The sequence below is a fragment of the Sarcophilus harrisii genome, chromosome 3 (assembly GCF_902635505.1).
Source record: "Sarcophilus harrisii chromosome 3, mSarHar1.11, whole genome shotgun sequence".
Classification (NCBI taxonomy): Eukaryota; Metazoa; Chordata; class Mammalia; order Dasyuromorphia; family Dasyuridae; genus Sarcophilus; species Sarcophilus harrisii.
This window is the reverse complement of record NC_045428.1, coordinates 560,110,508-560,126,922: the sequence shown is the minus strand read 5'-3', so window position 1 is coordinate 560,126,922 and position 16,415 is coordinate 560,110,508. Positions and strand designations below refer to the sequence as shown.

At 39.4% G+C, this 16,415-nt stretch overlaps 1 protein-coding gene across 2 annotated transcripts; it reads right to left on the bottom strand.

The window, feature by feature from the left end:
* Positions 1-519: 519 nt before the first annotated feature.
* TEX46 (testis expressed 46) lies at positions 520-15,621 on the bottom strand. Of its 2 annotated transcripts, XM_023499776.2 has the most exons (3): positions 15,387-15,621; positions 6,760-6,861; positions 520-872 (listed from the first exon to the last, which is right to left on the bottom strand). In XM_023499776.2, the coding sequence occupies exons 1-3, from the start codon at positions 15,534-15,536 to the stop codon at positions 576-578; spliced, it is 549 nt and encodes a 182-aa protein (XP_023355544.1). In that variant the 5' UTR covers positions 15,537-15,621; the 3' UTR covers positions 520-575. The 2 variants fall into 2 exon arrangements, with proteins under 2 accessions (XP_023355544.1, XP_031818497.1); XM_031962637.1 differs by lacking the exon at positions 6,760-6,861.
* Positions 15,622-16,415: the final 794 nt, after the last annotated feature.

Here is a 16,415-nt window from a genome sequence, read left to right as displayed (position 1 = left end):
TCCCTCGTCCCAGCAGCCTTTCCCCCCTTTCCAGACTCCTTCAGTTTCCCCGGAGCACTCCCCCTCCTCCAAAGATTTCTTTTCCAAGTGGCTTCCCATCCTGATCTCTTCTTCCTCCTTCTCCCCAGAATTTAACAGCTGCCCACATCTAGCCTCCCCTAGTGCCCCTCCAGGGTCTCCCCTTTTATTTCCCCCTCCCTAGGAGAACCCCCAGACACACAGGAGCTTCCTATGACTCATCTCCATTGCTTCTCATGGGCTTTTACCCAGAACTCCCTACCTTTTTCTAAGGGACTTTCCCAGAGAGATTTTCCTGCACTTTTCCCCAGGGCATCCTCTGTCCTCCCCAAACCCCTAACTCCTTAGATCTCCCAGCAATCTCCCCGAGGACTCCTTGGGCAGGGGCCTCCAGCTGGGTCCCAGACCTCAAAATAATCAGGGATTGCCCTGAGAAGGCCTTTCTCCTGACCCACTCCCTATCACCTGTCAGGTTTACGTTTACTCAAAAGAAGGCGAACATCTCTCATTAAGTTTTACTAATCACTTGGGGGAAAGGAGAAAATGAGGGGGGGAAGTCAGCAAGGCCCATGGGAATTGGAGCTGAAGCCAGACGCAGAGGAGAAGGCATTTCGCCTGGAGAGGAACTTGGCTGGGGAATGAACCCGGCTCTGGCACCTCTTCCTGAAGTTCATTTTATTCCAAACAATGAACATCTGATTCTCTAACACTTTCAGCTTCATCTCGTTGAACATAAGCCGCTCCATGAGCTTGTCTTGGACAGCAAAGCAGGCGTGCATCTTGTCGACTTCCTTAGCGGTGAGAATGGCGCTGCCGTTGGAACACTCAGACACCTTGGGATTTTCTACATACTCCTAAGATGCCCCAGCCCCCCAGAAAGATGAAAGCTTAGTTTACAGGCATAAACAGAGAAGTAGCCAGAGCCACAACAAGGAATTCTGGCACCCAGGGAAAATTCAGTGGGGAGGAGGAAGAGGAGGGAGAGATTCAGAATCCCCCCTCCATCACCACCTTCCAATATCGTCACCTTTAACCCTGGGGGTCCCTGTGAAAGGCGTGTTGTGGAGATTCCCAGGCCCAGAAGGGCAGCAGGTGGAGATGGAACAACATGCGAATCTCTTGGAAGAGATTAACTCTCATTGCTATGGGAAGGGCTGCACGAAGGGAAGGATGTCATGTGGGAAGAGAGGGTCTTGGATTCTGAGATGACAGCTGAGGGAAGTCTCATAAGAAACTGTCATGGGGCAGAAAAGCAAACGTCCTTCCCCAAACCCAGCCCCTATTGTGGCTCTGGTCAGCCAAGACCAGCAGCTGTTGAACAATCAATGAGATCATAGGTTGGGAAATATAGTGATAAGGAAGGACATTGGAAGAAAGTTAAATAAATCAACAAATGTCTTTCTACCTTATCTGTAAAAGGAAGGGAATCGGCTAGATAATCTAACTTTTCTGAATCTAACTCGTCCATCCTTCATTCAGCCAGCATTTATTAAATGCCCACCTACTATGTGTCAAGCACTGTGCTAGGTGCTGGGGATAGAGAAGCTTCAAAGAGTTTGTACTTTCCTGGGGCAAATAACATGGCATAGGAATAAATACCAAAAAAATGTTCCAATAAATAGAAGATAGTTGGTTTAAAAAAAAAAAAAACGATTTCAATAGTTTTTATTTTTCCAATTACATGTAATTTTCAATGTTCATTTTTATAAGAGTTTGAGTTCCAAATTTTTACAGAAAATAGTTTTGCCAGCGTCAGCAGTATGGGGTCTACTAGCAGCTAGGAAAAGGGTTAAGGGAAGACCTCATGGAGGGTAGGGGTTGGGACTGAGCTTTAAAGTACACTGGGAAGTATAAGAAGCAAAGAAAAAAAGAGAGTGTGTTCTCCAGAAATGGGAAAAGGCAAAGGGTGAGAGGACAGGCAAGTAACCCAGCTTTCTGGGACAGCAAACAGACAGTCCAAAAGATACCCAGCTAGGTGGCACAGTGAATAGAGCAGCAACCCTCAGGAGGACCTGAGTTCAAATCCAGCTTTAGCAGCTTGACACTTACTAGCTGGGTGACCCTGGACAAGTCACTTAATCTCAATTGTCTGCAAAAAATAAAAATATAAAAAAAGATATACTACCCACCTCTCCCCTCTTAGCTTCCAGGTTCCAGGTACAAAACCCAATTCAGCCACATCCTACCCATGTGATCTCAAGCAAAGTATTAGTCCTCTCTGAGCCTCAGATTTCCCATTTGTAGAATGAAGAAAAGGCTTGGAGTCAGGATGGGGATGAACAAGCATTTATTAAGCACCTGCTGGGTGCCGCACACTGAGCCAAATGCTTTTACAATTATCTCCTTTGACTAGTGTGGTTTCAAATTACAATTTCATGACATGATGTTAATATTAATTTCCCTGTCTCTTTCATAGGACAATTGAGAACATCAGATGGGAATATAGATATGAAAAAGTACTTTGCAAAGGCTACTTAAGCATGATAAATTGTCAATTCTGGCTTAGCTCTTTTATCAGCACTTCTTATATAGTGTCACAGTCCCACAGTTGCCTCAGTCAACCTGAAACTGGAAAAAACTTTAACTTAAAAAGGCCAAGGTTTCCCACTGCATCCAGGGCCATCTCCATGATCAATATCTGGATCCAGATGGCTCTGGAGGGGAAAGTGAGGCAGGTGACCTTGCACAGCCTCACTTCAATCCAGCTCACTTGCATGTTATGGCATCCCCTCCCTGATGTTACGGTCATCTTCAAGACCTGAAAACATAAAATCAACCAATCTCTCAATCAGCAGGTATTTAATCGCTCACTATATGCTGGGGCCATTGTGCTAAGCACTAAGGTTTCAAAGGGAAAACAGAATCTGACCTCCAAGAGCTTACATCCGACTGGGGGGGAGGGGGAGATAGAAAATCACAAATTAACATTATTGATGCTGTGTTGTATTTTTATTTATTTTATTACAATTTCCCAATTACATTTTAATCTTGTTCAGCCTGCCCCAGAGAGTTTTGTAATAGGAGAGGCAGTGAGTTTGACACCTCTGAGATATAAATATATATTATATGCATATATACATATATGCACTTATATACACATATATAAATAAATACAAATATAAATATGACTATAAGTATAAATATGTACACATATATTTACATTTATATGTGTATGTATGTGTATATGTATATACTAAGTATATATATGTGATATATATCAATGTACTGAATATATGCTATATTCAAATATATATTTTATATATATATACTATATACAATATAGGTTGGGACAGGTACACATATGTGTTAGACCTTTTCTGCCTCAGTAATCTTCTAGATTCCAGAGATCCTTAACCTTCCTAATGTATGGAACAACCCTTTGACACTCTGGTGGAGCCTTTGTATTCCTTCTCAGAAGAAGGTGTATAATAAAATTAATAGGACTATAAAAGGGGGGAAATTATGTAAAATTCAGTTTTCAAAATATTTATTTTTAAAATTCATGAATTCCAGGTTAAAAGTCCCTGATCTACACAAAATGCCTCATTTTATAGATGAAGACAAAGACTTAGAAAGGGCAAGAGGACATAATCCTACCAAAGCTAGAATTTGAGTGGTTTCCTCCAACTCCTAATTAGCCAGATGGTGCAGGGAATAGAGTGCCCTAGCTGCATGATTCTGGGCAAGTCACTTCACCTTGTCTGCCTCAGTTTCCTCATCTGTAAAATGAACTGGACAAGGAAACAGCAAACCATTCCAATATGCTTGCCAAGAAAATCCCAAACAAGGTCACAAGGAGCCAGACATGACTCAACAGCAATAACAACACAACATTCTGCTCCTTCTCTGCCAAAGATGCTACAGGCTTCCATCTTTTTTGCTACCTCCCGTGACTTGAAAATAAGTTGTAATTTTGTTTGCCCAGGCTGACTGTACAAGCACATTGGCAAGAGATGCTCCACTTTCCCCTGGGCCCACCAGCATCCTCTGAACCACTGTTTCCTCAAGAATAAAATGAAGGGAAATGGGCTGCAGATGGGCCAAGAATATTGTGAAGAAAGCACTTTGTCAGCCCAACAGAGGCAGTTAAGTGATGCCATAATGCATAGAGCTCTGGGCCTGAAGTCAAGAAGACTCATCTTCTTCCTGAATTCAAATCTAACCTCAGACACTTGCTAGCTGTGTGACCCTAGCCAATCACTTAACTCTGTTTGCCTCAGTTTCCTCATTTGTAATTGAGAAAAAAATGGCAAACCCCTGTGGTATCTTTGCCAAAAAAACCAAACTTAAATGGGGGCCACAGAGTTGGGCACACCTGAAGTGACTTAACAACTGAAAATTGTAACTTGCCTAAATTAAGATGTTGCAGAAAAAGTGATGACTCATATAGCTATATATAATTCATATAAAGTGATTTTGTACTTTTTTGATGCATGAATGCAGTGTTATATACATATTATTCCATTTAATTATTACTAGTATATTATTTTTAAATTTTTAAACTATGGCATCTACTTAACTATTATTATTAGGAGTGAGGATAGCATCTTTTGTGTAGGGAACTTCCAGGTGAGGAAACTCCTTTCATATTTAGCACCTCTTTTGCAGCTTATAATTCTAAATAGTAGCCTGGGGCATTGAGCGGTTAAATTGACCAGGCCTGTATGTGTTAAAGTAGGGACTTGAACCCAGATTCTTTTAGCCTTCCAGGCCAGTTTTATAGCCACAATGTATTGAAAGCACTTTTCAAATGTCAAAGCATAATTAAATAAAAACTAGCTGTTAGTATTCTATTAATTATAACTAGAATATTATTTTTATCCTATTCAAATATTACCAGTACTATTTTATTTTGTTCTATTTAAATTATTAATTAAAGTATTCATATTATTAATGTTATATTTAATGATTCTCATTTTAAGAATTTCAGGCACCATAGAGTCCTGGACCTGGACATAATGTTTTTGAAACTGGGAGAAAAAAATATTGATAGTTGGCCCCCTCCATGAGATGGATAACTAGGAATTCATTTTGATGAAGAAAGTAGGATGGTGAAAAAAGTTGGGCCCTGGGAAAGGCCTAACCACAGTAACTAGAGGGAAGAAGGTATAGGGTCTTTGATGTGGCAGGGAAGATGGACATATAACTCTCCTAGAGCTCCACAAGATTTGGATCCATTCCCCAGAGGGCTGTTCCCTTTAGGGGCTCTGACCTCCTCACCTTGGGATAATAAAAATGGCAGGCCGATAATGTCATTTCCTAATACTCGCTACTATTTTCTCTATCCCTCTATCTAGAGGGATTTCCCTAGAATAGAAATGATAAAATATAATTGGGGGAAAAGAGAAATGGTCTAGAAAAAAACTTCTTAAAGTTTTAGGGTTGCTCATTTAGGGTTATGGGTTTAGAGTTTTGAATTCTAGGATTACATAACTGATTGTCGCAAAAAATTGACAACAGTAAAATACTCTACATCCTACAATGTCAAATATTTGACATTGAGCCAAGATTTAATTTTGTATGTAAAAATAAACAAGCACATTTGTATCTCATAGCACACAAGTTGGCTTTTACCTTTAAAAAATGGCAAAATTATATGTGTTCCAAAGAATTATTTTAAAATAAATCTTTTTATGATGTCATCAAATATTTCATTTGTATTTTATGTGCCTATATACCCAGCGTCACATAAAAATTTCTCTAGCAAAAAGGAGATTTGAGTAGAAAAAGTTTAAGAAGCTCTATTCTAGAAGAAATCCACTCCTGAAATCTTTGATGTCAATGGGATCCCTAAAAAATATCCATTTTCATTGTCAGTTTAGAATTCACAGGGAGCTTTCCTGTAAGATAAGGAGTGCACGTATGTTTATCTCCATTTTGTAATTGAGGAAACTGAGGCTTGAGAAGGTTGAAAATCCCGCATTCAGGAAGTACCAAATGGGGGATTTAACTTGGCCCTCTAGAAAAACTTCATTTTCTTAATTCAAGTGGGCATTTATTAAGTCCCTACTGTATCAGGCACTGTATCAAATCAAGGGTAGACCAGACAAAGATCAGAAAGACAAAAAATAAGCCCTGCTCTCAAGTTGTTTACATTTTACCCAGGGAAAACAACAAGCATTCAAAGAGATACAAAAGGTGAGGGAGTGGAACTCCTCCCTAACAGAGACTGTGCATTTATCAGATACCTACTATATACTAAATGCTTTTTTATTATTATTTTACATGATCCTTACAACAATCCTCCATTTTACAATTGGGGAAACTGAGGCAGGGGGTAAGTAACTTGTCCAGTGTTACACAGCTAGTAGTTTTAACTCAAGTCTTTTTGAGTTAAAGCCCAGGCTCTATCCATGGTGACATTTGAATGCTATTCAATGCTAATGACATTTGAATACTATAATATATACTATATATGTGTAGCCTCCTTATATAAGGGACTCCCCAAAAGAGACCCACACCCACTGAAAGCCATAGCTTTTAAACTCCTCCATCCGTGTCTACCTTTACTTGTCACTCCGAGGGCACAAGTATTTCCAAATGAAATAGCATAGTAACAAAAACTGAAACAGAGTCTCCCCCACCATAAATCAGAGGCAATGTCTCCCACAATTACATGCCCCAGCAATGGGAAGAAGGGCGTCGGGACACAAAGCCAAGTTATATGTGTGGTTGGTGCTTTCATTTAGGAGTTTACATAGAACACATACAATTGAGAAAAGACATAGAGGGTCACCTCACATTTCCAGTGTAGCAGGGTCGCTGGCATCTTCTCGGGATGTCACAATTCTTTTCTCTCTGGGCTTGCTCTCTGCAGGGCACTGCTCTATGCTGAGCCCGCTCCTGAGCATTACACGGTTAATGTCTCTGCTGCTCTTCTCCAAGACCCCCATCTCTCTCTGTCTCTGTGTCTCTCTCTTCCTGTCTCTCTCTCTGTCTTTGTCCCTCTGGCCATTCTGCTGCTCTCCTAGGGGCTGCTAAGTATTGTTCCCCACCACCAGCTTCTGGACTTCATCTCTTTAGGGACATCTACCACTTAACTCAGTCAGCTAAGATTGTGTTACTAAAAAATCCTTTCTCTCAGCAGGGCAGACTGATAGCTTTTTAGTTATAGTCAGAAACCATAAACCACCTGATAACAAAAACCAGACCTGGTGATTTCAAGATAAGATTAAGTCTTTTAACCATAAACCACCTGCTAACAAAAAACAGACAGGGTGATTTCAGGATAAGATTAAGTCTTTTAACCTTTGTATCTCTGTCCTATGCCTGACTTCGGGTTAGAATTTCTCAAGATCCGTTCTGACCTGGTATGAAAATTAGTTTGAATTCGAGCAAAAGTTAAGGCAACAAAGTCCTTATTTTCTAACTACCTACCCCTTGCTCCTGCTTTTATTATATACTTCTGTCAGCAGAAAACTATATGGGTTTATTAGTGTATTTTGGAAAGCAAAACAATCCAGTTTCCCAACATTCTCCCCTGAAGAGGAGAAAAATTGCAGCCCTGAAAAATTACATGGTATCCATTCAAATATCTGGAAACCTACATAATAAGCAACATATACTGAAAAATAATTAGTGGTGATAGGGAATCGTAATATCATAAATTTAAAGCTGCAAGAACTATCTTGGAGACTTTCTGCCTCAACTTCCCTAATTTGATAAATGAGGAAAATGAGAGCTTGAGGAGCTGTGACTTCCCTAATCACACAGGTGGTGGGATGAGAATTAAAACCCAAGTACTCTGACTTCAAATCCAGCACTCTTTCCAAGTAATACCATGTTATGAAACTACTTAACACATGGTATTCAATCTAGAACTGAATGACTCTAGCTTTGGTTCATGTGATGAACATAATTTTGTGATTGTTCAGTTGTTTTTCAGTAATGTTCTACTCGTTGTGATCCCATTTGGGATATGCCTGGCAATGATACAGGAGTGATTTGCCATTTCCTTCTCCAGTTCATTTTACAGATGGGGAAACTGAGACAAACAGGGTTAAGTGACTTGCCCAGGGTCACACACAGCTAATAATTGTCTAAGGTCAGATTTGAACTCGGATCTTCCTGACTCCAAGCCCAGCTCTCTATTCACTGTACCCAAGTCCTGTATCAAACCAAAGATACAAATCTCCATGTGGTATAAAACAGAGCAATGTATAGAGGGCTACTGATGAAATTCAGAGATTAATTATAGAAATATATTACATATATATGTCAGGAGAGCACACACAACATTGCATACTAACTCCAACATATTGGAGTGTGTCAATCAATGTTTAACAACCAGCCTTCCACCAAAAAAAATGTATCTATGACACACTATTTAGTTTACTATGCATAATTAACATTTCTCCATCGTTTTCTTCAGTCTAGGCAATCAACAATATAATAAATCAAGTCCTAATGGGTAGGGTTTGTCAATTTCCATGGTAAAAATACTCAAAATGAAAATTTAACAACCAACTCTTTAGAACTTGGCTCTAGCATACCCCTGGCTAATACAGAGAACAAAGAAGCTGTGAACATATATTACATAAAACTGCAAAGAATAAGTTCAGGCCCAAAGAAGAAAATTGAGAAAGTGCATGTTCCCATTCCTTCGCAGAGCTGGATGGGGGTTGTTGGGAGGAGGGGTGGAGATGTTTCTGGATGTCTAATACTGCATATATTGTGAAATTTTTTAATGTATTAATCAATTTTGTTGATTTTTTTCTCTTTCTTTTTTTACTTGTTAAAGAAAATTCTTTGTTATGAAGGATGATTTTCTGAGAGTGGGCAGAGAAAGAATATAAGAAGAAATTTAGATGATGTGGAAAAAATATTCATATACATTTATTTTTATAAAAGCATATTGCACAGCAAACACATAAAGTCATAATGCAATATTAACTTTCATTTATGTATATATATATATAAATAAGCATAGATATACTCTTTTGATAAACCACAAAACACATTTTGAGTGAAGACCCACTTGTCTGATTGCTTCTAAAGTTATATTCCTTGGCTTGGCTGACTAGACTCACACCGGGATCTCAGCCTAAGCCTGTGGCTGGCCCAGGCTACCTGGCAGCCTTGGCCAGGAGATCACCTGCTGAGCAGATGAATGGGTAAGGATGTCACTCTCTTTAGATGTTGTGTGTATCCTCTCTCTTTATTTAAAGCCTCCATGAATAGAGCATTAGCAAAGAAAGGGGCTGTTCCTAGGTTCAGCCCTCCCCCTTGTATGAGGAAAGGTCCTCTTGGGGCTGGGAGAATCTGAGTTCCCTAACTCTGGTGGATTGCAACATCCAGTTTCTTCCTCTTATGAGTCATCACATTCTGAGCTGTTATCAAGCTCTGACAGTCTCTCCACAACTGGTAATCAGGATCTTCTCCCCCAAGGCCGCTTGGTTACCTCTCCATCTTGCCTTTCCTTCTATTCAGAAGGAAGTCTGACAAACTCCTCAACAGGAAATGGATGAATGTGAGAGATTGTGTTTGCAGGCTTCCAGCTGTTCTCTGGGGCTACCTTTAGGACCATAGCTGAAAGGAAATTCATGGTGCATGGAGACCAATCCCCTCATTTTTACGATGAGGGCTGTTGCCCCACTAAAAAGATTGACAAATTGCTTAATTTTTCAAATTTTTCAGATGAAATGGTTTCTCATCAGTCTGTCATCTTGCATCTATTAGGTAGAATGTAAACTCTTAAGGACAATGAATGTTTCTGTTTATTCTTTTTTGTATCCCAGGAGTAACTCTTATAATACCTGGCATACCATAAGTACTTAATAAAAGCTTCTTGATCACCTTACTGCGTGTACTATACATGCTAGGGTTTTAGTAGAAATCCATCTTCTCAGTGAAGATGTTGACAGTAAACTCAAGTGACGTACCATTCCCTGTGCTCTTCCAGACTAAAATCATAGCTGGCTGGGCTCTTTCAACCAATTTTTCAGTGCAGAGATAGAGTGACTGTGAGTTTCCCTATTTTTCCCATCTATTTTGACTTCAAAAGTCATTAAGCAAATTTAGTCTTTGTCTAGACATTGAGAGTTATGGAGTATAAATTCTGTAACATCATTCTTGGCAGCACTATATACAGTGTATACAGTATTCAGTATGCTTTGTTCTGGGTCTCCCTGAGGATGATAGGATATAATTCTAGATTTGATTCCTGACAAGGCTAAAATCTCTTTAAGCTACCTGTTTTCAAAATCCATCCCATGGTCAGATTGGATTCTGGTATGGAATCCACATACAGAAAAATGCTTGTCTTATAATATCTTACCAAATAAAAGACAATAATAATAGTATTTATATAGCACTTTAAGATTTGCAAAATCTTTCATAAATATCTCATTTTAAGTACTATTATATACTCATTTTACAAATGAGGAAGCTACATGTGCAAAAATGTTTGTGGCAGCCCTTTTTGTAGTGGCAAGGAACTGGAAACTGAATGGATGACCATCAGTCGGGGAATGGCTGAATAAGTTATGGTATATGAATGTTATGGAATATTATTGTTCTGTAAGAAACGATCAATAGGATGATTTCAGAGAGGACTGGAGAGTCTTACATGAACTAATGCTAAGTGAAGTGAGCAAAATCAAGAGACCATTGTCCATAATAATAACAAGATTATATGATGAACAGTTCTGATGGACTTGGCTCTTTTCAATAATGAAGTGATTCAGGCCAATTTCAATGGACTTGTGATGGAGAGAACCATCTGCATCCAGAGAGAAAACTATGAGGACTACATGTGGATCACAACATAGTATTTTCACTTTTTGGTTTGCTTCTTTTTGTTTTCTTTCTCATTTTTTCCCTTTTTGATCTAATTTTACTTGTGCAGCATAATAATTGTGGAAATGTGTATAGAAGAATTGAACATGTTTAATATATATTGAATTACTTGTTGTCTAGGGGAGGGGATGAGGGAAAGGAAGGAAGAAAACAATTTGGAACACAAGGTTTTGCAAGAATGAATGTTCTGGCCTCAGACATTTAACACTTCCTAGCTGTGTGACCTTAGGCAAGTCACTTAATCCCAATTGCCTCAGCAAAAGAAAAAAGTAAATGTTGAAAATTATCTATGTATATGTTTTGAAAATAAAAAGATTTTTTAAATGAGGAAACTGAGGCATATATCTCATATTGTACTGGCTTCCTGCCTGATTTTCAGCCTCTGTAGAAAAAAAGAGTGGCAATCTACACTAAGTGATAAACATCCTCACATTTTATCATTTACCTTTACGTTCCAGTGACTCTGAACTCCGTGTGAGACATCATCCAAATCCCATTCCCCTCTACTCTCCATCATTTGACTCTTCATTATCATCCCCCTCAATCCTCCTACACCACAATTTCATCTTAACTCTACCCAGACCTTCTACTGTGCCCTCTGGGATGCCTTCCATAAACAACAAATTCCCTTTCATTTTTCCCTCTATTCAGCTCCTACAGTGATTTTCATAAAGCACAGGTCTAATCAAGTCACTCTTCTTCCTCAATAAACTCCAGTAGCTCCCTACTGCCTCTGTGATCAAACGAAGAAAAGCACTATTTGACATTAAAAGTTCTACATAACCTAGTCTCCTTCTCCCTTTCCAGTCTTCTTACACCTTACTTCCTGAGATCTTATGTTCTTTGAACCAGTGACCCTGCTTCCCAGATGTTCCACAAATAAGACACTCCATCTCTCCACTCTACGTGTGTTTTTTCCTGGTTGTCCTTCATATCTGAAATTCTCTCTCTCCTCAATTCTACCTACTGACTTTCCTGTTTTTTCTGAGCCTCACCTAAAATCCCATCTTTTTTTGGAAGCCTTCCCAAATCCTTAATAATTCTAATATTTTTCCTTTGTTCATTATTCCCAATTTTCCACACATTGTATATTTATTTGCATGTTGTTTCCCCATTAGATTGTAAGATTCTTAAGGGCAGGAAGTGTTTTTGCATGTGGTTTGTGTGTATAACAATTTGGGACCATTAAAATCTACTTCTCACAAATTAAATATTCTTTCTTGACTTTTTCCTTGTCCAAATTTATAACATAGTGCTATCATGGTCATAAATCAAAGTGAGCTGGACCATCCCCAGTCCTCTAGGATGCTGTATGTGGGATCAGTTTTGTCCCAGGAAGGTCACTCCATCCTATAGCACCAACTTCCACCAGTATCAGCAGCAAATTTCATCTAAGGAGTCAAACTTGAGCTTAAGGATTCATTCTCTCTCTTCTGGGCTTATATCACTTCCTTGAGCCCTTCATTATATATTCATCCAACTGCTACCAGACATCCAGAGAAAACTGAGGCAAAGAGGATAAAGTTTTTCACCATTTTCTGGTGGAGTCCCCAGACCCAGCTTCATTTCCATGTGACAAAAGTTCAATACCCTGCTATATTTAGATCCCCTGAAGGTAGTAGTGATGATGATGATGATGATGATGATGATGATAACAACGATCAAGAATGAATAAGAAAATTCCCAGCCAAAGGAATGACCAAGATCAGAAGAGAGCCCAGAGCATTATCAGCAGATCATGATACAGGGATGGCGTAAAGGAGTGCAGGCCTTTGCCTATCACCCCTACTACAGGGGATTTAGTATGAAACTTTATGGTGCTTCTGGAGGGAGCTTTCCTTTAGAATCACAAAAGAATAAATCCTTTATGTCTTGGCTGGAGAATGTCACAGGTGTGATACATATGTAGCACAGCACCCAGGGCAGAGAAATTTGGGCAGTTACTGGATCTGCTTAGGATATTGCTTAAGCTTTGAAAATGTAATGCTCTGAAACTATGATATTTTTGTTGGAAAACCCTGTTTTCTAATTGTTATCCAATAAAAAAAAAATATATGTTTTCCAAAGGATTCTTGCAGGAAGGGCTAGAACATCTGAAATGACTCTCCTAAATGATTCTCCACAATTCAACAACCATAGCACCCATGCTTCTATGTGGGGCTCCATAGGTACTCTGTGGGTCTGCATCACAACCCTCCACAGATGTAATTGTTCTTTCTTATTAGTCAGTCAGAAGACACAGTGAGACCACAGGGAAAAAATTAATGAAAAAGTCCAGCAAGAAATGTGGAGATAGAACATTCCCCATTATATAAACTCGACATATATTTTCTCACAAATAGACATTATCATGGGATTACACTTAGGGACCCACATGTAAAGAACACTATGACCAGGGCACCTGTATGGAAAGGCCCCATGTATCTCTGATACTGCAAGGTCGGTGTTATTATGATGCTCTTCTCTTTGGGCTTGTTCCCTGTAGGTTATACTCTTTTCAAGGCTGAGGACACACTAGGCTGTCATATTGTGTCTCTTCTGCTCCCCACTGGGTCTTGCATCTCTGTGACTATTCATTTTTCTCTTGGACTTTTCTCACTCTGATGGTCTTCTATTTACTGTTAGATATTACCCCTGACACCAGCTTCTGGACTTCATCTCTTCAAGATGCCCCACCAGCTTTCTCCTGCCTGTTAGACTGTAGTGACTTGAACACCTCTCCCTTCATCAAGACAGGCTAACAGTTCTCTAGTAATAGAGACTATATGATCCCACACCTCGCCGATGAAAGCTAAACAAAATGTCCACAAATAAGACTAAGTCTTTTATAATGTCAAGATCTATGTTGCTTTTTTAATGCAAGAATTGCTTTTATTTTAATGATGGAATAAAGCAAAAAGTACAACTTTACTCATAGCCATTTCATACAATAAGAAAAGTGACATTCGGTTCTCCTGAAGTTGTCAAGAGTGGTCTATGAGAACTTATTTTAATTGCTTACCCCTGACCTGGAAGGATATATACATATGAAAAGAGGTAGAAAATAGAATTCCATGTTTAGGGAATAGCAAGTAAGACGATTTTGCTGAAATAGAATATATGCCAAAAGGAGCGATATGAAATCATTTTGTAAGGATAATTTGGAACCAGATTGCAAAAGATCTTAAATACCAAACTGGAGCAGGAGAGTGACATGGTCAGACCTGGGCTATAGGGATCTCAATTTAGTAGCTGAAAGGAAGATGAATTAGAGATGAAAGGCACTGGACAGCAGGGAGGCTTCCAGTTGTATTCTAGATGTGAGAAGTGATAAGAGGATGGATTAGGGTTTTTGGATTAGTGGAAAGGGAGCCATGGATTTGAAAGATGTGGAGGAGGTAGGACCAAGACTAGGCAACAATCTGGGATACAGGAAGGGGATGAGGGAGAGAGTAAAGTCAAGATGAAATTAGGGTTTTGTACTTGAGTGTCTGAAGGGATCTCCTTTGTTCTTCTGCTGAGAGTGGATAACAGAGTGACTGTAGACTCTATGACCATGACTAGTTTCCTATAAGCCCTTTCCCACTAGTAACATGTATTTGTTGGTGTTTCTTCCTTACATTTCACCATCCTTTCAGTAACCTGCCAGGTAGGAGACCTTCCATCCTTAGAGGCATAATCTCTTCCAAAATTGCCAGACAAAGTATTTACTTAGGAGTTGAAAGATAGCCTTTTGCTTTTCATAAAATAAAAAAATATATATTTTTTAAAGTCAATAAAAAAAATCTCTTAGCAGAAGGACTACCAACAATGAGCAATCTATCTTGTCAAGACGCACTACACCACTCAGGGTACGAGGCACAAGAGTTTGCAGAGAGGAGGTACTAGTGTGTATTGAAAAGAACACAGATGTGGAGTCAGAGACTGTGGGTTTGATTCCTGGCTCTTAGCACTGACATTTGGCAAATAACTTTCTCTCTCTGAGACATCATTTCCTCCTCTGTTGAATTAGATAATCTTCAGTTCCCTCTTAGCTCTAAGTGCTTATTTCCAGCTCCCAACCATATCCAATACTTTCCAAATTCTCTTAATAGATATGTTCATTGTTGTGCTCAATATGACTATGTCCATACTAAAGCCATAACTAGAATGTGGTAAATGTGGTGACTGGGGCTTTGTCATGGGACACTAGAAATTTAGTGTAAGATTGTAGAATTTCAAAGCCAGAAGTGATCTCAGAGGCATCTAGTTCAACCTCTCATTTGACAGAGGAAGAAAATGAGCCCCAGAAGGCCTAGAATTTTTACAATCGCAACTAATCCTCTTCCCCTTGTGATCAATTAAATTTGTCTAAATTTTATGTATTAATTATTTTCACCTCTCCAAGAACAAGGTTGCTTTGAGGGTGAATTTCTTGCTGTTGTCCTGTTACTAGTTATGGCTCTAGTCCCTCTGTTCCTGGCATTTTTTTTTCCCTTAAGTGTATGTATCCATACCCTTGAGATATATCCCCTCTCAATATTCCCTTAGCTGGCTGCGTTCCCTGCTTTTCAAGCATCCCCAACATCTTCCCCAACTGAGCTTCCCCTCACCGTCTCATGCTTCATCCTATTTGACCAGACTTCTTGTTTGACCAACCAGTTGCTAAACGACAGCAATACGATCAGGACCAGGAGCAAGATTGGCTTGTAGTTGAGCAGCCAAATGATAATAGTCCATATGGAGTCTGATAAATCCATCATTGCCTATAGGCTTCCTGACAGATGAGGGAAGCATGCTTTGCAGGAAGGCTCTGTGGCTGCCCATCTCCACTTCCTGATTCTTCACTCCCCCCTATCCCTAACAAAGTGCTTTTGTGACATGGGCTGGGCTGGGCCACACCCTCTCCTAGATCATACACAGCACCCCTCCCCATTTCTGCTTCCTGACTTCCTTCAGGTGCTGCTGAAATCTCACCTTCTACAGGAAGCCTTTCCTCAACCTCCCTAATTCTAGTGTTTTCTTCTGCAGATTATTTCCTACTTATCCTATATGTAGTTTGTTTGTACATATAGTGGATTCCATATTACTCCCCCTTTAAACTGTAAGCTTCTTAAAATCAGGGACTGTCCTTGTCTTCCTTTGCACCTCCAGCACTTAGTACAGTGCCTGGTACATGGTAGGTGTTTCGTTTCTGACCCACTTGATTAGATTAGATTAGATTATAAATCCCTTTGTTAGAGGTACATTTGCGTGTTTTACACAAAGCAAATGTTTTGTTGAATAACTGAATTCTCCTCCCCTATTTCCTTTTGTAGGATTTTCTTCTAGCATTCATTAAATATTTGCTAATTGTATGCAGCCCTGTGCTTGGCACTTAGGGGAGGGGATGCAAAATTATAAGGTTTAATCAAGACCCAATCCTTGCTCTCATGTAGCTTAGCTCCAGGAAGGATAAGACAGCCATTGACAATTCTAATGCAATTATTACCCATTAAATATCATGAAAGAAAAAAAAAATCATTTTAATCAAATGTAGTCAAAATTGTTTTTTATTGATAAATCCAGAAATTTCTGAGTAGCAAGCCTTCTCTTACCAACTCAAAAAAGAACGCTCTCCCCTCCACAGTTTTCAACTGCTT